Source organism: Bombus pyrosoma, linkage group LG2 (genome assembly GCF_014825855.1).
Source record: "Bombus pyrosoma isolate SC7728 linkage group LG2, ASM1482585v1, whole genome shotgun sequence".
NCBI classification, from domain to species: domain Eukaryota; kingdom Metazoa; phylum Arthropoda; class Insecta; order Hymenoptera; family Apidae; genus Bombus; species Bombus pyrosoma.
The window spans coordinates 13,594,441-13,618,137 of record NC_057771.1 but is presented as its reverse complement, the minus strand read 5'-3'; the positions used below and the strand labels follow the sequence as shown (position 1 = coordinate 13,618,137).

At 30.7% G+C, this 23,697-nt stretch overlaps 3 protein-coding genes across 3 annotated transcripts; 2 read left to right on the top strand and 1 right to left on the bottom strand.

The window, feature by feature from the left end:
• Positions 1-251: 251 nt before the first annotated feature.
• Positions 252-4,506, bottom strand: LOC122577669 (integrator complex subunit 7). Its single transcript, XM_043749117.1, has 13 exons — positions 4,074-4,506; positions 3,679-3,998; positions 3,369-3,593; positions 3,050-3,299; positions 2,907-2,980; positions 2,671-2,816; positions 2,223-2,568; positions 1,892-2,151; positions 1,623-1,823; positions 1,454-1,547; positions 1,278-1,381; positions 703-1,198; positions 252-615 (listed from the first exon to the last, which is right to left on the bottom strand). The coding sequence occupies exons 1-13, from the start codon at positions 4,162-4,164 to the stop codon at positions 337-339; spliced, it is 2,886 nt and encodes a 961-aa protein (XP_043605052.1). The 5' UTR covers positions 4,165-4,506; the 3' UTR covers positions 252-336.
• Positions 4,507-4,665: 159 nt separating this feature from the next.
• On the top strand, positions 4,666-6,799 carry LOC122577671 (hsp90 co-chaperone Cdc37). Its single transcript, XM_043749121.1, has 5 exons — positions 4,666-4,848; positions 5,226-5,359; positions 5,468-5,909; positions 5,993-6,298; positions 6,377-6,799. The coding sequence occupies exons 1-5, from the start codon at positions 4,816-4,818 to the stop codon at positions 6,668-6,670; spliced, it is 1,209 nt and encodes a 402-aa protein (XP_043605056.1). The 5' UTR covers positions 4,666-4,815; the 3' UTR covers positions 6,671-6,799.
• A 4,276-nt stretch (positions 6,800-11,075) lies between these two features.
• Positions 11,076-23,496, top strand: LOC122577668 (chromodomain-helicase-DNA-binding protein 1). Its single transcript, XM_043749116.1, has 21 exons — positions 11,076-11,099; positions 11,289-11,401; positions 12,278-12,559; positions 13,749-13,937; positions 14,024-14,193; positions 14,297-14,933; positions 15,029-15,236; positions 15,345-15,622; positions 15,702-16,428; positions 16,507-16,752; positions 17,987-18,154; positions 18,245-18,371; positions 18,451-18,608; positions 18,681-19,039; positions 19,128-19,362; positions 19,587-19,706; positions 19,809-20,036; positions 20,128-20,454; positions 20,533-21,011; positions 21,093-21,206; positions 21,277-23,496. The coding sequence occupies exons 1-21, from the start codon at positions 11,091-11,093 to the stop codon at positions 21,494-21,496; spliced, it is 5,394 nt and encodes a 1,797-aa protein (XP_043605051.1). The 5' UTR covers positions 11,076-11,090; the 3' UTR covers positions 21,497-23,496.
• Positions 23,497-23,697: the final 201 nt, after the last annotated feature.

The following is a 23,697-nucleotide window of genomic DNA, read 5'->3' as shown; positions in this document are numbered from 1 at the left end:
CTGAACACCCTCGCAATCTCCCTTTCATGGGCTTTCTCACGGCGCGTCCACTCGTACATCGACTATCGCTGCTCCTCTACTCGGTCTTTTTCCTCTCATCGAATCATAGCTTTTGTAACTTTGTACTCTATTACTTAATATAATTATTTTTATCTAACTCAACGCCATGTGTGCTACAAAAACAAATCCAATTTTTACAAAAAAATAAGACATTTTTTTATAAGGGGATAATTAAAAATAAAACACTATGATAATTTTGATTGAAGTAAAACAATTTTTTATTCTACATGCGGTATATGCACAATGTTGTATAATAAAAAATACACGATCACATTGTTATGGTAACTTTCTTTTAGCCGGTTCTTCGTGTACCCTGACTTGAAGCGTGGAACGCGGTCCGCATTTCCACACATTGCCATCCTTGTCAAGTATACTCGCGCTTGCCGTGACTTGATATTGTCCACCACTAGTGTTTACGTTATTGTTGACATTAGTGGTATTACTTACACACGCTGTTGTAGTTGTACCCGGACTTCCTAATGAAAGTAAGAATTCACAAGCGAAGAAATCGCGATGTGGCGTAACTGTTTGCTGTAGTTCGTTGGTATTAGAATCCTGTTAGTAAACATTATTTTTATGGACTCGGTATCAATATAGATATGTATAAAAAAAATTTACCGTAACGAATATATTTATTCATACCTTCTGATCCGAATTAATCTTAGATGGAGGCGAAGTAGAAATAGAAATACAAACAGCAGCAACAGAACGATAAAGAGAAGCGCGTCGACCATGTCGTAACACTCCTTCAACTTTTAACGCTAATTGACTTCCTTGAGGAACGGATACTGGTTCACCAAGAACACGTGGTTGCGGTGAGACAGACAACTTGACACTAGTTGCTTGCAAAGCTTGGAAATAATATCGAGGTATAGGTAATCTCATTTTTGTTCCAGCTAATAACATCACCTGTGAGACTAAGCAGTTTATTCTCGAATGACTAAGTGCAGCTGCCTTATTTTCACCTATATAGCTTGGCGCTAAACGACGTAACTCGGTGCAACAACGAGCCAGTTGACGCATTTCTACGGTATCGCCAAAATTAAAATTGACTTCGTTTTGTTGATACGTCTGAATTCCTGTACCGCCGCAAACACGCTCGACGCTATTCGCTAACAAACGACAAATTTCTTGTAATCTGTATATGGTAAGTCAAGTTAAAAACCAAACTAAAGTTAACTATAAATTAGAAATCAAATACGTATTGAAAAGGATACGCTCGTATGTTTATTAATGATCCAGGATCAGCATCAAAAGCTGATTGATAAAGTTTCTGGTAGTTCTCCGCACAGTTTTTAAGTTCTTGAGCTGATTTCCTCAACTTTTAAATATACTTCATTTTGTAAGTATTATATTCAAAATGGGACTGAAAATGTAAGATAGAATAAAATACCTGATTAGTAACACGTCCATATCGCTGTAGGTCATCTTTTGTAGTTAAAACTACTGTACATGTAATAGCAGGTGGTGGAGCTGTGCAAAGAGATCTAAAACATACTTATATTTATGTAATTTTTAAAAATTAGGAGTAACAGTAATTTTATGATATTTATTCAAAGCACCTGCATGAATGTAAAAGTTGCACAATGGCTTGAAGAAATTCACACCGTAATTTCGAATATTCGCTAGCAAATTGTAAACTTCGTAATGGCGTACTAGCAGCTTTTAATGAAGCGCATGCACTCGCGTAACGCGCAATAGCTTTGTTTAACTTTCCCACAGTATGAATTCTTTCTCTGCCCTCTATTTCTCCTGTTTTTTCACTGTAATGATTCGAGAAATAAGAATATAATTCCATAAAATGAGTTATAGACAACAAATAGAAACTAACATGAGAAAACTTTCAGCTTTCGTAACTAATTCCAAACCACATAACCAAAAGTGTAATTGTTCAGACGCAACTGTTTCCTTTAAACTTCTAAATATTTGAGTTGCTATCGTATGATGACCATATCTTGCGGCACTACGTGCAATTCGATATTTGGCCCAACCATCTACATTTTTAATAACCTCTTCTACTGCTTCCAAACATTCTGAATTCCATTCATATCCTCCCGTTATCATTTGAAAAAGTAGCGTACATAACATTACCTTTGAGAAAACTTGTTTTATTTTATTCACCTTTTATGAAGTATGCATATATATATTTCGTTTAACTTTACCTTCGTATGTATATGCACAGTTTGTTCAAGTTTTATTAATATGTCTGGTAAAAGTGGAAGTAATGTATTTTCACCTAAACTTCCAATAGCACCCAATGCTTCGCATAAAGCAAGTGCTTGTTTCTCACTTTGTCCACCTTCTGCATGAGTATTGAAAAGTGTACTACCTATGGCATCGACAAATATTGAACAATGGCTAGGTTGAGCTTGACATAGTTTTACTGTCGAACGTAAACAAGCTTTCAACTGATATAAATACTTGTCATCCAATGCTAATAATACAATCAAAGATTCCAGACAAGATACAACATCCTGTATACCATAAGCTGGCAAATTTTCTTCATAGCTATGTGTAAAAAGTTAAGATTTTTGTTGAAAATTCAGTTATACATAATTCAAGCTATTCTATATTCTAACATCACAGATAAAAAAGTTATTAATTACATACCAATAACATGCAACTCTAGCTAAAATAGTAATTGCTTTCACTGCAATGAAAGGATCAGGAGAATAGCAAGCATTTACACATAATGATAATAGGGGATTTCCTTCTTCCCTGTTTGCATCACATGTTACTGCACTCTGACTAAGTACCTAAATTAAATAATATCAAAAGTTTATTTGTAAATCCTAATATTTAAAAAATTTTCTTCCTTCATTACTATTTTATGAATAAGTAATAACCTCGATTACATCTAACGTTCGTATAAGAAGGTCTTTATTCCCAGCACCATCTTGTAGAAGTGTTGTAGTACTTTCTAAAATATAAAATTCATTAAATACCTATTTTTATTTGTCGCATAAAATTATCTATTTATTATATTTACCTATCAAATTATTAAGTGCACCCTGCGGCCATAAATGTGCTCCTCTTCTTGCTAACGAATGCAGTAGATGTAAAGCATGGCGTTTGATAGTCAATCTTGGATCATCTTGCAGGTAACGTAATAAAAGAGCAACTTGTTGTGGAACATCAATTAATGTTGCAGAAGCTAGTGTACTTAAAGCGCTTAATGTGACTCTCACAAATTCAACAGCTGGATAGCTACCAAGGAGTTCCATACAAAGCTCATTTACCTTTAACAAATTTATTATTAAAAAAATATTTGAATTCTATTTAAAAGTTTAAAGTTTATACTTACATACCATTGAAGCTGTGAAAGTATCATGATGCATATATTGTAAAATAGGTATAAGTTGTAATTTCATTGATGCTGGTGTTGCTTGACCTCTAATCATGTCAGATATTTTGCTACACATGGAAACAGCAAATAATTTTGATTGTGCAGCAAACATTTGGGCAGCATATATTGCAGCTCCAACTTCAACTGAATCATGAGAGTCTAATGATCTTCTTATACTATGATGAACCTTATAAATTAAATAATGTTTCAGCTTTAAAGTTTGTACATATCATAAGATACAAATTAAGGTATAAAAGTTAATAAAATTATACCTGTTGTCTTTCTGGTATAATGCCAGCCACACTGCCTAATGTTCTCAGAGTCAAAGCTCTAGCAACAGGATCATTAGAATGTATAACACTATAAATACGTCTCACAAATTCATCAACATTTAAAATTTTATCTAAATGCTTCTCACTTTGCTGGCATACTCTAAGGACCCAAACACGTAAAAAATTACTGCCAGTACGAAAAACTTCTGCCAATTTTAATAAAGAAGAATTTATTAATATAGGAAAAGGATATTTCTCGAATAATCGAGGAAATCGCACTATGGCTTCACATTGCTCGCCAATCTTTGTTGATCGTAAACCTAAAAAATATCTTTTACTACAATAAGAACTGTAGAACAATTAATTCGAGGTTAACTTGAAGACTATAAACATACCTTTATCTAATTCTATAAGTGCGGTATTTGCATCTTGTTCTGGTTCACCAAGTCCTGTATCATTAAACGCGTTCATTCGCATACCAATCATTATTTTCAAGGTATAAAATTCAGTAAATAAGGAGGAATTAAATAAAACGTTTTCATTGAAGATCAACAAATCTAGAGTGCCTGTATATAACGCTAAATTCAGCGTATTTGGCTTATGCCTAATCTATACGTATATTATACGTAGAAAGCAAAACCATATCTTTGAATGAAGGATTACAATCAATAAAATTTAAAGAAATTACCGCATACGGCTATCGTATAAACTTCTACAGTATTTAATCATGCATTTTTGAATTAAATTATCGTATACTGTTTTAACAAATTGCATTTTCTGTGGTAAAGAGGTATACAAATATTTTTTATTATCACTAATGTCATGAAATTTATGTTATTAATATTATTAATAAAAGTTAATTACGTATATCGCATATGTTTATTAAATCCGTACGAATTAATTTAAATAATTGAGAGTCACTGGTATGATACATCGAACGATTATCTCGTGCGAATATGTTCTATGTTCACACCAATGTAGTTGACAATTAAACTTCGGCAAGTAAGGGCGTCGTATTTCTGCTTTTACAAAAATAAGAATATAAAAGAAAAACTTTATACACAAGTCATATTTATAAAATAGTCAGTTCCATAAGGATACATTATTGAATAGAAAGCACATTTAACCGGCTGAACGATGGTGGATTATAGCAAATGGAAAGATATTGAGGTAGGAACCCTAGTTTTGGTCCAGTATACTTATGGAATATTCTAGAGTAATAGTAGAAATTCCGAAGCTATTTTTTATTTGTATACTTGACAAAAATATAAAATAATTATGAAATTTAAAAGCTGTCTAGAAGAAAATTTTTTCATCTAGGTATTTATTGTTTATAAATTGAGAAAAAATGGAGTACATTCTTCAGTACAAGCTTATTATACTAAATCTAATATCATATTTTTTTAATATTTGTCTTTTTTTCTATTTTTCTCATTAAGTGTACTTGTTTATAATTAATATATTTATGTACCTAAAATAATTTATGAAGTATATTATATGTATAAGAAATGATATGTATGTATGATGCTAAAATTTATACTTGTCAGATTTCAGACGATGAGGATGATACTCATCCAAACATTGATACACCATCATTATTTAGATGGCGTCATCAAGCAAGGGTTGAAAGAATGGAAGAAAGGAGACGTGAGCAAGAGGAGCATCAGAGGAAAAAGACGGAGTACGTTAATTTTTAAGCATGAAGTTACATACATAAATTATCCATAAATTATAGTAAACCTAATGTCCATTTTACCATCATTAATTTAAAAATTTATATTATTTATAGAACTCGACAAAAAATGAAAGAAACAGAGGAAAAAATTAAAAAATTAGAAAATGAACAAAAGGAAGCAGATTTAACCGAACTAAAAAAAATTTTGCAAGATCTTGAAAAAGAAGATTTAAAGATTAAAGAAAGGGAAGAGGAAATAAAGAAAAAAGAGAAATTAACACCTTGGAATGTTGATACTATTGGGCAAGACGGTTTTACAAAAACAGTGATTAATAAGAGATCACCACGTAAGGGAGATGACAATGGGTTGTCAGACGAAGAAAAAGAAAAGAAAATGAAAGAATTTGCAAAAGAAAACGAGAAGAAGTTGAAAGAATTTGGTATGCTTGGAAGATATGAAGATAGTAAAAAATTTTTACAAGATAATCCTCAGTTAGTATGCGAAAATACTGCAAATTACTTGGTTATCTGGTGTATTAACCTAGAAATAGAAGAAGTAAGTATATATACATTTGAATGTTTGTAATAGGTAATAGATAATGACACGAATCTGTTTTATCAATATGTTGTTAATTTCAGAAACATGATTTAATGGAACATGTTGCGCATCAATGTATATGTATGCAATATATTTTAGAATTATCAAAACAACTAGATGTTGATCCAAGAGCATGTGTAGGTTCCTTCTTTAGTCGTATTCAGAATGCTGAGTTAGAACATAGAAATTCTTTCGAAGATGAATTGAGAGCATTTAAAGAGAGAATACGTAAGAGAGCTGTTGAAAAAGTAGCAGATGCCCTTAGAGAAGCTGAGGAAGAGGAGAAAAAAGCGCGTCGAGGTCCAGGTGGTCTTGACCCACTTGAAGTATTTGAAAGTCTACCAGAGGTACAAGCAAATTTATTGTAAATATTTCTGCTTATTATTTTGATATAGCATGTGTTTACTGCAATATATTACTTTTAGCCTCTACAAAAATGCTTTGAAACCCAAGATCATGCTTTATTGCAAGAAACGTTAGCAGTAATGCCACGAAAAGAAGCATTCTATCACATGAAACGATGTGTTGATAGTGGTCTTTGGTTACCAGATGCAATAGCTAAAGAATTAATAGAGGCAGGAGTAACTGCGGATGATGCAGAGGCTAAAGAATTGATAGACGGAAAAGTAGCTGCAGACAATGCAGAAGCTAAAGATTTGATAGCGGAAGGAGTAACTGCGGACAATGTAGAAGAAACCTCGGCGGCCAATCCTGAATAACGCGTGTCTGTAAATTACATATGTTGACTTTCATGACTCATTTATGCAAGTATATATATATATATTCTTTAGTATCGTGAATATGTTATAATAAAATATTGTCATTAGACAATGAATACAACATTCTTATCTTCGTTGTCTTTTTCTTATTATAATAATATACTATGGTTATGCCTTGAATTACTTTAAGACTGAATTGTCACATAATTTCGAGTTATCATAGGAGGTGCGAATATTACAATTTGTTAATTAAACATGATAATTATCTAGTAAAACGTGATGCACTTTATCTTATATTTAAATTGAATAATTAAAAGTTACTTCTGATATGAATATTTACAAATATTAATATTTGTATGTACTAATACGTGTATAATGCATATATACACACACATATATATGTGTATGTGTGTATATATATATATATAAATCATAATTTGTTGCGTTACTTAAATATTTTTTATCTTTTTCTTGGAATTACGTCATATGTACATTGAAAACTGTAAACAACCTAAAGTTGTAATGTAAATAAAGAAAATACATTTCACTGTCTCTTTTACGAATTTCCGAAATAACTTATACGCTCTCACGAAAATTTATCCATTTCGTATTTTAGTTTTAATTTCTTTCTTACAATAAAGATAAGTGTATAAAACTATAAATATATAGCATATTTAGGATATTAATAATATACATAGATCAAATACAATGAAAAATTAATTTTTTTAAAGTTTTTAAAGTTTAAGAATTCACTTTAAATATATGTATATATTACTTTTATTAATTTTTAATATTGTGCTAACCTGTAGCAGTTTCATATAATTATTTTACGCGCCCATCGTCAAACGAGATATCGATATGTGGAATGGAATGATACGGCAAGAAATCGACTTTCAACCGGAAATCGTAAATAATCGTATATCGAAACCGCTGGCTTTTCTTCCTTTTCCGATATGAGGTGCCACGGGTGTCTGGGTAATATTTTTCGTCTTTCATTCTCGTCATAATACGTTAGTTACGACGCCTGCGAAAATGTAAGCTGGTTTTCATTGGACCGGGTAAAACTATTTGTTTTATTAAAAAAATTTTTTTTTCTATTTAATGTACCTAATATTTTTATAGTTTCAATTCGATCAAATTTGTTTTTTGTCTCTACCCAATCTGATGTAAAACGACAGCTTTTACATATTATGTTGCTTTATAAAATCGCTTATTCACTTTGCATGGTAACATCATTAACTTTCATATAATATCCAAGATATCATATATAGTTTCATAATAACGTCCTAAGAAATAAGATTAAGTCTCTGAGCTCGAAAATAATATTATATATTCATGATTTCTATATGTACATAAAAACATATTTTTGTATTAGCCAAATTTTTCCTATATAATGTCTTTATTCTTGAAGTGGATTAAGTCAACATTAAATTTAACTACTACCACTGAATAATTACATTTTCTTCTACATTTTAAAGGATATTTTCTATAAAATGAGAAAAAATTGTTATAGCGAATTATATAAGTAAACGGATTTCATTGCATGATTACTCGATCACTGTAATTGCGCATATACTAAGTAATAGAAAAACTCACCAGGCATTCTGGGTAAAATTTCTGTGAGTAATCAAAATGGCTGGCATACAACGATTTCCGTTTTCTGACTACGTTTTAATATAATTCATTAAAACGATATTTCTTTAAAAAATTGTAGAATGTAAATGTTTATTTTTTTAAAGGGACCGTCCTTTTACAGATTTCGAAATTATGTTGATAAAAGATCTAATTTTTATCAGATTTACAGGGCGTTCATTTTACTAAGGGAGGGGGATGGATAAAAGAAGGGGACGGGAGAAGTGCGTGCGCGCTGCATGTTGAACGATAGACGGAGGACGGTTGGGGAGGGCGAAAGAACGAGACTAGTTCACAAAATGGCGGCCAAGCTCAGGCCTGTGAACATATAGTACGTGGAAATTCGATAATTTTGTACGATGTCGCGACTTTGTGTATCAATAATCGTTTAATACAACGGATACGTGTATACGCGACAGTTTAATTATTAAATTAACGTGATATTGTGCATGCTGTGTGTTATATCGAGATATCGGTGCGACGCGCAGACGGAACGATGCAGGTGAGTGGTCGGGTTCGAAAATTGTTTAAGTTTCAGCTTTTCGTCAATTTTTTTTTTACCAATAATTGTTTGTTTCTGTTGCCAATACGAGCATCAATGTTGTTTTAAAGAACAATTTGCGTAATATAGCCGCGGTGTTGTTTGGAATAGGGAAAAATCGCGTTGTCACATACGTTTCATTGATCTACAAGGAGAAAAATCCTCATAAAAACGAAAAAAACCACTGGAAATTTGTTTAAAAGGTTTTTGCGTATAGGGCGGGGTCTTACTGACCTTATGAGCTCAGGGACTTGTCTTCACTAAATCACAATTTTCTGCAATTTTACATAGTTTCCAGCTTCTTAATAACCTATAAGTTTGTTTACGTTCATTCATTTTGACATTTATCACTTAAAATATCATTGTTCCACCCTAATTTTCGTTAAAAATGATTCCTTGCATTCTCCTTTACCTAGGGTCCATGCTTATTCAAAAATTTTAAATAGACCCATTTTTGCAAATTAAGCTTAAAGATTGATACACATTCTCTGTATTATAGTTGAGACTGTGTAGCACAATCACCTGCAAAAGCTCTAACAATTACATGCTTTTCACATGGAAAATATTTCATATATTCTCAGCTTTTTTCTTTAGGAGGAATCATTTCTCTGTATTTCAAGAATTTTTATATATTATGAATAATATCTGATTCTTTATTTATGATATGTTTTCCATAAAATTTGAATTTGTATGGATAGAAGTACATCATAGATTTATTTTCTGTTTACAAATAACCGCAAGATAATACATTTGAAACTTTGAATGTCATTTTTACTAAAATTGTATACAAATAAAGCATAAATTAAGGGGGACAATGATTCTTATAAATGCAGGCCTTACATTTGTCCTATGTTAGATACATTTTTATAGTTATAAAATATTTAATATATAATATTGGATAATATATTTTACTAAGATCTACATAACAAAACATAATATTGAAGCTTTCAAGAACAAGGATTGATTATATAAATATGATAAACAAACTTATATCCCCTTGTGTTACTTAAATCTGAAGGAGTAAAATATAAAACTTCCTATGCAATGAGTATTTAAAATTTATTGTTTCTTAAGTTCGTAAGATATGATACAATTTTTACATACATATTATATATTGAAGTATATCTTTATTACATATAGGAGTTATTCATTGGCGTTTATATTATCGTTAATGAATTAAGTATGGTGTGATATTTGAAGTAACTGTATTTTGGCTTTCATATTGCTACGTAGCAGCAAAATACACACAATTTTAACATTTGAAACATTTCCTAATCTTATAGACAGTTTTGAAAGAAGTAAAGTTTTGGAACCTATTGAAGAAACAAAACTTGGTCAAAATAACAATACTTTTCATCTACAAAAGTTTTGTTTCTGTTATATAGAAGCACATGGTGTTGCTATATAACTGTAGATATAGATTATTTTCATGACATGTAATGTAATATAGGGTTTGTTTTCAAACAATATTGTGTTTCACATGACAGAGTTGTATTTTGTGTTATCTCCAACTTAAATTTGGTATTATTTATCTTTGTCAATCTTTTAATGCTAAAAGTATTTAACTGCAGGTGCAGATCACAAATATTATTTTGATATTGAAATTAATGATGGCTAGTATAGAATTATTATGAAGTGAGTATGAACACTTTCTTTCTTAACTCATATGCTGTTCAAGAAACAGATGTAAGTTTAGTCAAGTGTGGTGCATAATGTACTTGCTGAAATGTTCAATAAATCTATACAGTACTTAAAATGTTGAGTTACATTATTCTTAAATACCCATTATGTCTTACAGTGGTTATTTACAGGAAATTATATGTTCTTTAGATTAATCATTTACAGGAAATTCTGCAGTACTCTTCTATCGATTCATGGTTTAAGATAGTTACATACATAATGTTGAAAGAATACTTCATTTGTTCAAAGCTTGTGAACCTTCTTTCAGTTGAAGAATATTTTTCTTAAAGAATAGAATCTTCAATACATGTATGTAACTATCTTTCTGTTTGATATTTAGTCTTTAGTGGTTTAATCTATATTAATGTAGATACCTAATTATATGTTTTGTTCCTAATATTTTGTTGAAGTGTACGTAGAAAGCATTTTAAAGACCCTGAAAATTAAGCATTTCTTAACTACAAAATGGTGGTCAAGAATTATAAAATGGAGGAAAGATGTTCTTGATAGATGGCACTGTTAATTTATCTGCAAGCTATGTTCTGAACATTAAAAATATGCCAAGATATGGGAAAGATGTTGTACTATTATCTTAAAAATATGCTAAAATAAATGTAAAGAACTGCTATATTAAAAGACATAAATAATACATTCAGAAAATTACTTATATTAGCATTAATGAGTAAAAACTATTCCAAACAACACATTGCGACTTATATATTTTTAAAGATAGAATAATGTTAGATTTGTCTGATTAAATTACAGAAAACATTAGAGTCCGAGTCTGGGAAAGAATCTGGATCTGATTCTGAAAATGAAAGTAAAAGTGATAGCTCATCTTCAGGAAGCAATACAGGATCTGGTTCTGGATCAGAAAGGTTGATATTCAAACTACTACTATCTACTCTCTTCGTTTCAGAAAGTCCAAAACATAAGGCAATGTGTTTATATTTTACTATTCCAATATAGTGTTACACAATTGTTACCAATATAATATGCTAATAATAGTAATCAATGCTTGATCATTAATGATGCCATATGATATTATTCCTTTATATAATGTGTGTTTGGCTTTCTGATATGTAAGGGATTATTTGACATGAATTACTTAACTTTGTGTATTGCTATAGCTTTATATAGCATTAACATTGCTTTGACAATCATGCTAATTTAATGTATCCCTTGAATTTTATATAAGCACAATCTTAAAGTTTCTGTTACTCATGCAATGTTTTCTTGTATATTGAAACAATTTAAACACTAGGTGAGCTAGTATCCTACTGCTTCTACTCATTTTACTTTTTATGATAATTTGTCCTAATAATATTATACATAGTGTACGTTAATTTAGATTGTACGGAAAGATAAAAAACAGGAATATTTTCACAAATACATATATTGAAATATAAATGCTCAAAAACAGAATTACTAATATTAAAGTATCTAAAGTTATTTCAAATTATCTAAAGTTATTGTAGTTAATTAATATGCATTAACAAATCAACATTTACTCTATTAAATATATAGTGCCTTTGAGTTTATTATCTACATTTTTCTTTCGAGACCATTCTATAATGAAAGATTACAAAATTATAGTTCAGTATTCGATAATCATCAATAAAATTTGGGTTTGCAATCAATTGTTGTTTTAAGTTAACAGCCAATATTTTATATTTGAAAAATTTGATATTTATATATTTTGTAAATTATAAACAATGATAGTAAAATAAAACATTGCCCGACTGCAAATGCAGTGACTCTAGCTCCTCAAGTGGTTCCGGGTCTGGATCAGGTTCTGATTCTGATAAATCAGAGAAGTCAGATGCACCTGCACAAAATGATAGCTTCCAGAGCAAAAGTTCAAATCACAGCACAGAAACAAAAATTAGGCTTAAGAATGAGTCTAGTCGCGAGTGGGATGAGAATCCTGACATTTATGGAATCAGAAGATCTAGCCGTTCTAGGAAAGAGCCTGAAAGGCTTGCTACACAACGTGAAAGCGATAGCGATAGTCGCAAGAAATTTAAGAAAAAGGGGTAAGTAATATGAAAAAATTCAAGTAATTATCGGAAATTGAAATTATAAACTCTATAATCCTTTCAGTTCCTTATGAATTGAATGAATATAATTATATATAATAAATAAATGCAGTTTTATTATTTAGACAATGGTAATTCAGAATTTGCATTTTTTAAAAGATAGTATTTTATAAATTTATGATATATCTACTTGAGTAAATATAAAAAATGAAGCTCTTTATTTTTTAACATTCAAGTATATTTCAAAAGTATGTAGAATCATAACCATAAAATCAAAAATATTATAAGTCTTAATTTTTATAATTTAGGAAAGTAATATTTATTGGAAAAATGAATTTGGATAATATAATATACAAGTAGCTATTATGTAGTACGTTTGTACCTTGCAACTTCAGCTGTGATAATAATTCTATGAAGCTTTTATGTTAATTATGTATGCACTTTTCTGTATTGCATATATTGTGTATCAATGTGCTTTTATATTTTTCATTCTTGATGTTTATATTTGTGTTTAATAAGCTTAGTGCTTCAAATAAATTTTTCCACTATAGCACTATTGTTTGTTTTCTATCTTATCTACAATTTGTTGTTTTGTTGAGTAAACTATTGCATTGTATTAAATAATTTTATTATTTATTGCACCTTTAGTTTGTGCTATATATCTATTCATATGCACTTACGTAATTCATTAAAACTTTTTACTCAAAAAGAACCATTTAATAAGTATGGAATCTTTCACTTGAATTTGTGTTAGATTACCTGCATGTATATATACAAAATCTTATCAATATGCTATAGCAAAATACCACTTAGAAACCTTATGTTCTTATTACTAAAAGTAAGTAAAAATTATTACACCAGAGAAAGAACATTTTTTCCTTGTTATATATTACAGTTTTAGTAAATTACACAGTAAATTGCTGTATTAATTATTAGTTAATTATTCATTAATATTTTATCAAAGAGAACATTTTTATATCAAGCACGTCAATTAATCTATTTATTATTGAAATATAGAAGCAAGATTTTAATAAGTATAATTTAAATATATCATTGAAATAATAAATTTATATTATATGATAAAAGTATCAAACAATGAAGTTTATAAACGTATTTCATTTTTTCATTATTATAATATTTCTTATATTGTTAAATACACATGTGTTAGCATTGTCTTTTTTTGCAGTTCACATAATTCATGGAACTCAGACAGTTCCGATTCTGAATCTGATGATGTCGAAAGCAGGAGACCACCACCTAGTAAATCACTGAACAGACGCGCGGCACAAAAAGCCAAAGAAAAGGCAAGGACACGCAAGAAACGAATTTCAGAATCATCTGAAAATTCTTCTTTTGATAGTGATGATAACAGGAGGTATTTTATTTTATTTTTCAAAAATAAGATACCATAAAATACTTTAATACCATATAATACTAATAATATTAATTCAAATTTGTTAGACAAGTTACAAGAAGAACTGGAACTGCTATTAGTTACAAAGAGGAAAGTGAAGAGAGGACTGATAGTGAAGATCTTGTAGAAATTGAAGAAGGTAGCACTGCAAATGCAGAACCAGATAATGCAGAAACAATTGAACGAATTTTGGGACAAAGAGTTGGTAAAAAGGGAGGTTAGTCTATCAAATAATTGCAAACTGTAAATTGCAAAATCATCACAAACGTGATCATATCCTTATTTTCTCAGATATTTTTCTAAAGCATATCCTCTTTTAGTTACAGGAAACGTTACAACAATTTATGCTGTGGAAGAAAATGGCAATCCAAATCCAGAAGATTTGTCTAATGAAGAAACTGAACTGCAATATTCAATAAAATGGAAGGGATGGTCTCATATACATAACACATGGGAATCAGAAGAGTCATTGAAAGCACAAAAAGTAAAAGGATTAAAAAAATTAGATAATTTTATTAAACGAGAACGGGAAATCAAACAGTGGCGGGATTATGCTGGACCCGAAGATATAGATTACTTTGAATGCCAATTAGAACTTCAACAAGATCTCTTAAAAAGTTACAATAATGTTGAAAGAATTATTGCTGAATATAACAAACCTGATTCAGATCATCCAGATTATTATTGTAAATGGGAAAGTTTACCTTATGCCGAGGCTACATGGGAAGATGGAGCACTGATTGTTAAAAAATGGCCAGAGAAAATAAAAGAATTTCGTGAAAGAGAAGAGTCAAAAAGAACACCAAGCAAACATTGTAAAGTTCTTAAATCCAGACCAAAATTCCACCAATTAAAAGGACAACCAGACTATATGGGGAAAGGTCGGGATTTGACTCTTAGAGACTATCAAATGGATGGATTGAACTGGATGATCCATTCTTGGTGCAAAGAGAATAGGTAGATTATATTTCACTATATTATATAATCTCTCAGTATATTAACTAATCTCTCAATATACATATTATATTATAATGAATTTTATTTGTTTACAGTGTTATTTTAGCAGATGAAATGGGTCTTGGTAAAACTATACAAACAATATGCTTCCTTTATTATTTATTCCATACGCATCAGCTTTATGGGCCATTTTTATTAGTGGTGCCCCTTTCGACAATGACTTCCTGGCAAAGAGAAATGTCACAATGGGCACCAGATATGAATTTTGTTACATATCTGGGTGATGTTACTTCCCGTAATGTTGTACGTAGTATTTTCTTATTCTTATAAATTCGAATTTCTTTTGCAATATTTAAAAGAGTTGCATATTATAAATATATTTATCACATATTAAAAATGTATTTCTTGTAGATTAGAGAGTATGAGTGGTGTTATAGCTCAAAGAGATTAAAATTTAACGCCATACTCACAACATATGAAATAGTACTTAAGGATAAAGCGTTTCTGGGTGCCTTAAATTGGGCCGTGTTGTTAGTAGATGAAGCTCATCGATTAAAGAACGATGATTCACTCTTGTATAAAGCTCTCGCTGAATTTCATACGAATCACCGACTCTTAATAACTGGTACTCCATTACAAAACAGCTTAAAAGAATTATGGGCCTTACTACACTTCATAATGCCTACCAAGTAGTGTAACTTCTTATGATTTTACAAATTTTTTCTTATTCATAATAATTTTCTATAACCGTCTTTTTTGTTTACATAGATTTAGTTCGTGGGAAGAATTTGAAAAAGAGCATGATAATGCAGCTCAAAAGGGATATTCCAAATTACATAAACAATTAGAACCATTTATTTTGCGACGTGTTAAGAAAGATGTAGAAAAATCTCTGCCCGCTAAAGTTGAACAAATATTACGAGTAGAAATGACATCTTTGCAAAAACAATATTATAAATGGATATTAACCAAGAATTATAATGCATTACGGAAAGGCGTTAAAGGTTCTACTATGACGTTCTTAAATATCGTTATTGAATTAAAAAAATGCTGCAACCATGCTTTTCTTACAAAACCTACTGAAAGTGAAAGAAAGGACAATAATGAAGATTATTTACAACAACTAATTCGCGGCTCTGGAAAATTAGTTCTTCTTGATAAATTGTTAGTGAGATTACGAGAAACAGGTCATAGGGTCTTAATATTTAGTCAAATGGTCAGGATGTTAGATATTCTTGGGGAATATCTACAAAAGAAACATTTTCCATTCCAAAGATTAGATGGAAGTATAAAAGGAGAACTACGAAAACAAGCACTAGATCATTTTAATGCAGAAGGATCGCAAGATTTTTGCTTTTTATTATCAACAAGAGCAGGTGGTCTTGGTATCAACCTTGCTACCGCTGATACCGTCATTATTTTTGATTCAGATTGGAATCCACAAAATGATTTACAAGCACAAGCTAGAGCACATCGTATTGGACAAAAAAATCAGGTATTTCAATATTTTGTATCGACATTATAATCATAAATAGTAAACATTTTATTAAAAATAATGTTTCATTTTATATAGGTAAATATTTACCGCTTAGTAACAAAAAATTCTGTAGAGGAGGAAATAGTAGAAAGAGCAAAGCAAAAAATGGTTCTGGATCATCTTGTAATTCAACGGATGGATACAACTGGTCGAACAGTATTAGATAAAAAAAGTGCAGGGACCAATAACAATCCATTTAATAAAGAAGATTTAAATGCTATTTTAAAATTTGGAGCTGAAGATTTATTTAAAGATGAAGAGGATGGAGATGAAGAACCTACTGTAATTATTCTAAAAAATTTAAATTGTTCTAATTTAAGACTATATGTACAGATGAAAAGATTAGTTCTTATTATTTATTTATTTATTTTTTTTATTTTATTTATTCTAGTCCGTGCCTTTCGGCTTTGGACGAACTTTCGATTTACAATCCTTACATTTCTTGTATTGCACTCCTTAGCATATTCTTACCTCTAGCATCTAAAACTTATGACTACACATTATTGCCACTTTGGTTTTTTGCCTCCTTGCCATGCTACCTTCCTGTCATTCCACCCCGTCTTGTATTGCCTTTGCCCTTCTTTTCTCTATTATTGCTCTTAAATCCATTAGTCCTTCTCCAGTCTCATTCAGTGCTTTTTCCATGTCCTTTGATCCTCCTGTTATTTCACATTCTTCTATTACATGTCTCAGGTCCTCTTCTTCCCTTCCACATAATCTGCACCTTTTTTCTCTCTCCTCTTTCCAGTATTCCTTCGCTTTGGTCTCGTTTCCACACTTGAATCTAGCTATAATTTTCCTGTCCTTTCACCTCATTCTCCCTTCCAAGTACTTTGGCATCTCATCTTTGGTTATAATCCTGTAGTGTCTGTTATATTTGGATTCCCTTATCCTTTTCCTCCTCTCTTCTATCTCTCTCTTCCTTCTTTCTTCTACAATTTGGTCTCCTGTCCAACTTTCTTGCTCTTCTCCTGCTTCCCTCTGTGTCCCTCCATTTTTCACCTCTTCTATTTCCTTCTTTCTCCTTCTTGCTTTTTTCCCTTCCTGGCCATTTCCCCAGCTTCTCTCTCTTTCCTTTATGCACTCTTTTACTAACTCCTTTTCCGATTTTAGAGTCCTTTCTTCGTACTATGCTGCTCTTTTTAATGCTTTTACCTTGATTCCTTGTAGCTTGCACTCTTCTGTCAGTATGTAGTTTGGTGTTATCCTGTCTAAACCTAAGATCCATTTTACGTACCCTCTTTTTATCCTGTCCAGCCTTTCTACCATGTTCCAACCCCATACTTCTGCTCCAAACAGCGCCACGCTCTCTACTAATGCTTCAAACATCTTCATTCTCCTCTTGTAGTCCTGTTTGAATATTCTTTCTCCCATGCTCCATGTTTTCTTCATTACTATCATCGCTCTCCTTTTCCTGTCTTGTATGTGCTTCTCATCACTGCCATTTTCCTGTAGTATGTATCCTAGGTATCTTATCTCCTTCACTGATTAGTTCTTATTATTTTTATTTAATTAGTGCGATATTGATGAAATTCTGAGGAGAGCGGAAACGAGAGATGAAGGACCTTCAACAGTTGGAGATGAACTGTTATCAGCGTTCAAAGTTGCTAGTTTTGCTGCATTCGAAGAAGAATCCGAACCAGTTAATCAACCCAATGATAATGATGATGAGAGTAAAGATTGGGTGAATATAATTTTTTGGTATCAAATATACTTTATAATATTTCTATGTATAAAAAAATAACTAAAACATTTTTATTCTGATTGATTTTAGGCCGAAATTATCCCTGAAAATTTCAGAAAAAAAGTTGAAGAAGAAGAAAAGTCAAAAGAAATGGAAGATTTATACTTACCTCCAAGAAGTCGGAAAACATTGCAGCAAATTAATCAAAGTGGAGAAGGTATATAACGCGTTAAAAATAATATTATATATTATTGTTTGCATTGTTTTATATATGGAATGTTTGCTTCATTATCAAGGAAGAGGAAGAAAGCGGAAGAAACTATCTGCCGATGATAGTGAAGAAGGAGAGGATTCCGGAAGTGAGGCTGAAGGTAGTGATGATGAGCGTCCTAAAAAAAGAGGTAGACCAAGGGTTACGCCACGAGAAAACATTAAAAGTTTCACTGATGCAGAGGTATGTACTTAATTTTGTACTTTATAATAATTTACATGTGTTCGAGTAAATTTAAACTCTTTTATTACACAGATACGAAGATTTGTTAAAAGCTATAAGAAATTCGCTGCACCATTGAAACGATTAGATGATATTGCGGCGGATGCAGAATTGCAAGAAAAGCCAATGTCGGAATTACGATTTTTAGGAGATCAACTGAAATCTAGATGCGAAGCTTGTTTATCTGAGTTTGAAAGTACCGCAAAAGAGAATAAAGGTGAAGAAGAGGGTAAAGGTCCAGGTCGTAAGAGAGGTAGAGGACCTACATTTAAAATTGGGGGAGTTATGGTCAATGCAAAATCTTTCTCTGCTGCGGTAAAAGAATTAGAGCCTCTAGAACAAGCTTTACCATCGGATTCGGAACAACGATCTAATTGGCATATTGATATCAAGTGAGTATACTTTTTATCGAATTTTTGCATTAAAATATATTTATATACATACATACGTATTTATTTTATTGTAAATGCTACTACACAGATTGAAACCGGCAAATTTTGATTGTGATTGGAGCTCCGAAGATGATTCTAGGCTTTTAAGAGGTATATACCAACATGGCATGGGTTCATGGGAAGCCATAAAGATGGATAATAATTTGAAACTGGGTGATAAACTTCTCCCAAATGGTAGCAAACTTCAATTAAAAAAAATAAACACTCGAGCCGAATATTTACTAAAAGTACTCAAAAAACAAATTGACTCCAAATTAGGAGTGGTAAGATATATTATTTTACTTTTATTGTATTCCCATAAAAATCCCTTTTATCGTTGTAATCTATTCCGGTAGGGTTATGTCCTTATCCCACATCCCGAATACCAATTTAAGGTAATTTCTAAATTCCTGATGGCTTTCATCATATGGTGACAATATATAGATTTATAATTTATAGATTATTCATTTCATATTTGTATTTTAATATATTTAAATATTAATTTTAGACTAAAGCAAGAAAACCGAGAAAACCAAAAGAAACAAAAACTGCAATTACAAAAGAAATTATAGAGGAAAATGATAGTTCAGGTGAAGAAAGTAATAAATCTAAATCCAAAGTCGAAAAGGTAAATTTATATACAATTAAAAGTATATTTGTGTTACATATTTACATTTAACTTTAAGAAATATTCTATACATAAATGTTTTCATGCTTATTTTACTTAAAGCCATCTACAAAGAAAGAAGAAGAGGTTGTTGTAAAGAAAGAAACTAAAGAAGAAGTAGAAGAGGTAGTAGAAGAAAAGAAAAAGGAAAAGAAAACTAAAAAGGAGAAAAAAGAAAATAAGAAGGCTAAAAAAGCAAAACAAGCAGCGGGCCCTATGCATTTTACTGCTAACAATGAACCAAGAGCTCTTGATGTTCTTGGTGATTTGGATCCTTCTATATTTAACGAGGTTATTAATTTAATTTATTTCAAAAATTTAATGTTACTTTTATATATCAAATGTATACAATAGTTTAAATATTGTATTTTCTACTATGCAGTGCAAAGAAAAGATGAGACCAGTAAAGAAGGCCCTTAAGGCTTTGGATAGACCAGATCAGTCTTTGAGCGAAGCGGAACAAGTCGCTCATACGAGACAGTGTCTTGTACAAATTGGAAACCAAATTAACACTTGTCTAGAAGAATATAGAGAACCTGAACAAATCAAAGAATGGAGAAGTAATTTATGGTATTTTGTATCTAAATTTACAGAGTTCGATGCGAAGAAACTTTATAAATTGTATAAACATGCGACGAAAAAAGGAGGTGAAAGTAATACAAGTGCTACGTCTAGCCCAGAAAAGAAAGAAGAATCAAGTAATGTAAAGGTATAATAATAAGAAATTTGTTCTTATTTTAATATTATTACAATGTAAGAAATATCATCAATGTAATCTATTTTATAGAAGCACGCCGAAAAACATATCGATAAACAAGTAGAAAGTATTAAAGAAAGTAGATCACAAAAACGAAGAAACGATGATGTGGAAGAAAATTCAAATAGTAGCAGCACACCGAATAAGAAACATCTCTCGATTATATCTGCTGTAAACAGTATCAGCAATACATCTGCAGTTACTATTGGTGCTACCACCATTACTCCTATTACATCGACTCCAAATTCTACTTCAAGTACCACTAATAGTGTGGACACGCCACGACACAAAGAGAAGGAATTGAAACATAAAGACATAAAGAGAGATCGAGAACGTGATAGGGATAGAGATAGAGCACATAGTGATAGAAATATGGACAGGATGAGTGGAAGTAAAGATGAGCGAATTAGGAGAGATAGCGGCGGTTATAGTATAAGTGGACACTACAGTGGAAGCAGAGAGGATGACCATTGGTTATCCCGTGATGGAAGAGATATGCGAGATGGAAGGTATGTATAATCAGTGTGATAGAAACAGTACAGATTCGTTTTTGTATAATACAATATATAATTTAGATTATTAATACCTAGATTTGGAGATCATAAACGTGACCGGTTTGATTCTTATGGACGAATGTCTAGTGGATATCATCGTGACAGAGATCGAGATCGCGATCGTAATATCCATATGAATGACAAACGGAGGTAAGTTATAAATTTAAAGGAATTAAAAAAGATTTTGAATAAAAATAATATTCATAAAATTCGTGTTCAGTGATTATTATAGATATCCATCAGGACCACCCAGTTATGGATACGGTCCAGGAGGATATGGAGGTGGAGGCGGCGGTGCTTATCCTCCATCTGATATTCCTCCGAGCCATTTTAGAGGTCGAGGTTACCCTGGAGATAATTATCCTAGCGAATGGCGACCAAACAAAGATTATAGACGAGACTATGATAGAAGACCACCTCCGCCAAATGCTAACTCCTAGTGCTCCTTCCTTATTACCGTCCTTGAATGCGTTGTTGAGCGACTGTAATTTCGATGGAGCCTTGTGTTGTTTTACCTGACTGAGCATTTTATATTATGCTCCTTTAAACATAATTATTGTTTAAACTCGAAATTCTTTACACAGTTTATTCTGTGATTTAATACTACTTGTGACTTGTACCTATGTATAAAGTTTATTCCATTGCTTATTTAATATGCAAGAATTCTACCTGGATTGAATGATCTTTTAAAGATTTTTGAAAAGAGGCGTGAAAATAATGAGTTTATAAATATTCTTAATATATAATTAATAATTTTTTTAAATATATCGGGTTTCTTGATGAAATAGCGATGCTAAAATTTTAAGTTTCTATCCATTAATATTTCCGATATGTAAGAAATTATGTTTACGTATCTGGGTCCGTTTTATTACAGTGCAATTATTGTAAGATTTGATAATGAACTAAGATCAAATTAATGTGTTTGTAGTGTATGTTATTACGTACAATGTTGAAATACGTACTTTAAAATGTATGCCTTCCCAAATCGCATGTAACATATTTTGCATTTTCGATACTGATCATGTATGTTCAATGGATGTGTAGCTTATATACAGTTATTCACCACTTCAAACTATGCTACGTTTCAACATAAAAGTCTCTCATGATTGATTTATCGTTTAATAATTAATCTTACATTACCCGATATTTTATTGCACTGCGATAGGTATTAAAGTAATGATGTCTTATTTCGTATGTCTACAAAAATTGTACAAATTAGTCAACATTATATAAATTTTCTATTAACTGAAAACCAAAAAAAATTTTACATCAAAAGAAATATGTAGAATGACATCATTTTGTGGTGATACGCAGCGTACGTGAGCTATATGTCATACTACGCATGTATTTATTGTAAAATTAGGAACAAAACTACAAATATGATATTTGCTAACAAACGATTACATTCTTAAAAGAGAAAACAGATATTAACTTTCTCCTCTTTTATAGAATTTATACTTTCGCAATTGAATAGGTAGATAAGAATTCTATTTTTCCGTTCATTCTTTTAAAGTACTATAGTTTTGTACTTTACCAAAAACAATGTGAAATATTGTAAATATTAGAATAAGGAGATAGTTATATTCGATGTATATTTAACTCTGGAATTAATGGAATAGTATTCTGCTTTCGTGTAGGAAGAATAAACAAAAGGCTAGACCCCTCAGTCTTGCATCAGTTAAAAATTATTGAATATAACTATAATATTGTAATTAAAAGGAAAGGATATGAGTTTTTAATTATTCAACGATCAATATTTCTAAAAGAGTATGAACATATTTCTCGATCTTAAGTTGTGATAAGGATTTGTAAAGTACATAAGTTTTTGCGAAAACTTTGTATTTTATCACTTTTTCCATTAGAACATTATCAAAAATATTAATTGCGCATCATTTTCGTAAGAAATATTTACGAATTTTATATTCATAAAGAAAATGAAAGTCATAAGCTTTTTGTATGTATGCATTAATTTTTTTTCAACCTAAAAATCACGTAAACGCTAAATATTTTTTTTCAGTAACGTAATTTTTGTTCATCATCTGAGATTACTTGGATCGCCTTTATTGGACTATAAAATAACAAAAATTATTTTATAGATTACTTTATTCATATAAGATGAATTTCTTAACAGTAAAAATTTATAATTTTAGCGTGCATTTCTGTAAATAATAATGTATACATGTGATAATATATAGCCAAGAGAAAGCGGAATTGTACACATGTTAACGATACTTCGTGTCTTACGTATACATAAAACAAAGTACATTGAAATTAAATCACAATAGAAATTTGCTAGTTTAGGTTTTTAATTGCAAAGTGATATTCTAAACAGTGAGCTATTTACATATAATTTATTACTAGCCGAATACAGACTACAAGTAATAAAGCAAAAGATTGTTGTAAATATAAATTAAGAAAAATAAATGATGTAGTAGAATAATTTAATATTGTATAATTGAAATAGGACAATTATGGTAATGCATTTTATTACTTTTTAGAAACATAAATGAAAATTTTGGATGACATATAAGTCATTCTGAAAATTAATTCGTTTGACTATTTGCTAGAATTATTTTTTAACATATTTATTAGTATAAACGAGGGAGATCCTTTAAATATATATTTAAATAATGGAAATATA

What these genes read in the sequence shown, in the direction of transcription:
- LOC122577669 (XM_043749117.1), bottom strand. Translation starts at nt 4,164, where the DNA reads ATGATTGGTATGCGAATGAACGCGTTTAATGATACAGGACTTGGTGAA. An exon ending in TGCACTTAATAATTTGATAG is followed by an intron (nt 2,981 to 3,049) that starts GTAAATATAATA and finishes TTTATATTTTAG; the next exon opens with AAAGTACTACAACACTTCTA. An exon ending in CTGTGCATATACATACGAAG is followed by an intron (nt 2,152 to 2,222) that starts GTAAAGTTAAAC and finishes GTTTTCTCAAAG; the next exon opens with GTAATGTTATGTACGCTACT.
- LOC122577671 (XM_043749121.1), top strand. Translation starts at nt 4,816, where the DNA reads ATGGTGGATTATAGCAAATGGAAAGATATTGAG. An exon ending in TTAACCTAGAAATAGAAGAA is followed by an intron (nt 5,910 to 5,992) that starts GTAAGTATATAT and finishes TGTTAATTTCAG; the next exon opens with AAACATGATTTAATGGAACA. An exon ending in TATTTGAAAGTCTACCAGAG is followed by an intron (nt 6,299 to 6,376) that starts GTACAAGCAAAT and finishes TATTACTTTTAG; the next exon opens with CCTCTACAAAAATGCTTTGA.
- LOC122577668 (XM_043749116.1), top strand. An exon ending in CTAAATCCAAAGTCGAAAAG is followed by an intron (nt 19,707 to 19,808) that starts GTAAATTTATAT and finishes TTTTACTTAAAG; the next exon opens with CCATCTACAAAGAAAGAAGA. An exon ending in AAGAATCAAGTAATGTAAAG is followed by an intron (nt 20,455 to 20,532) that starts GTATAATAATAA and finishes TCTATTTTATAG; the next exon opens with AAGCACGCCGAAAAACATAT.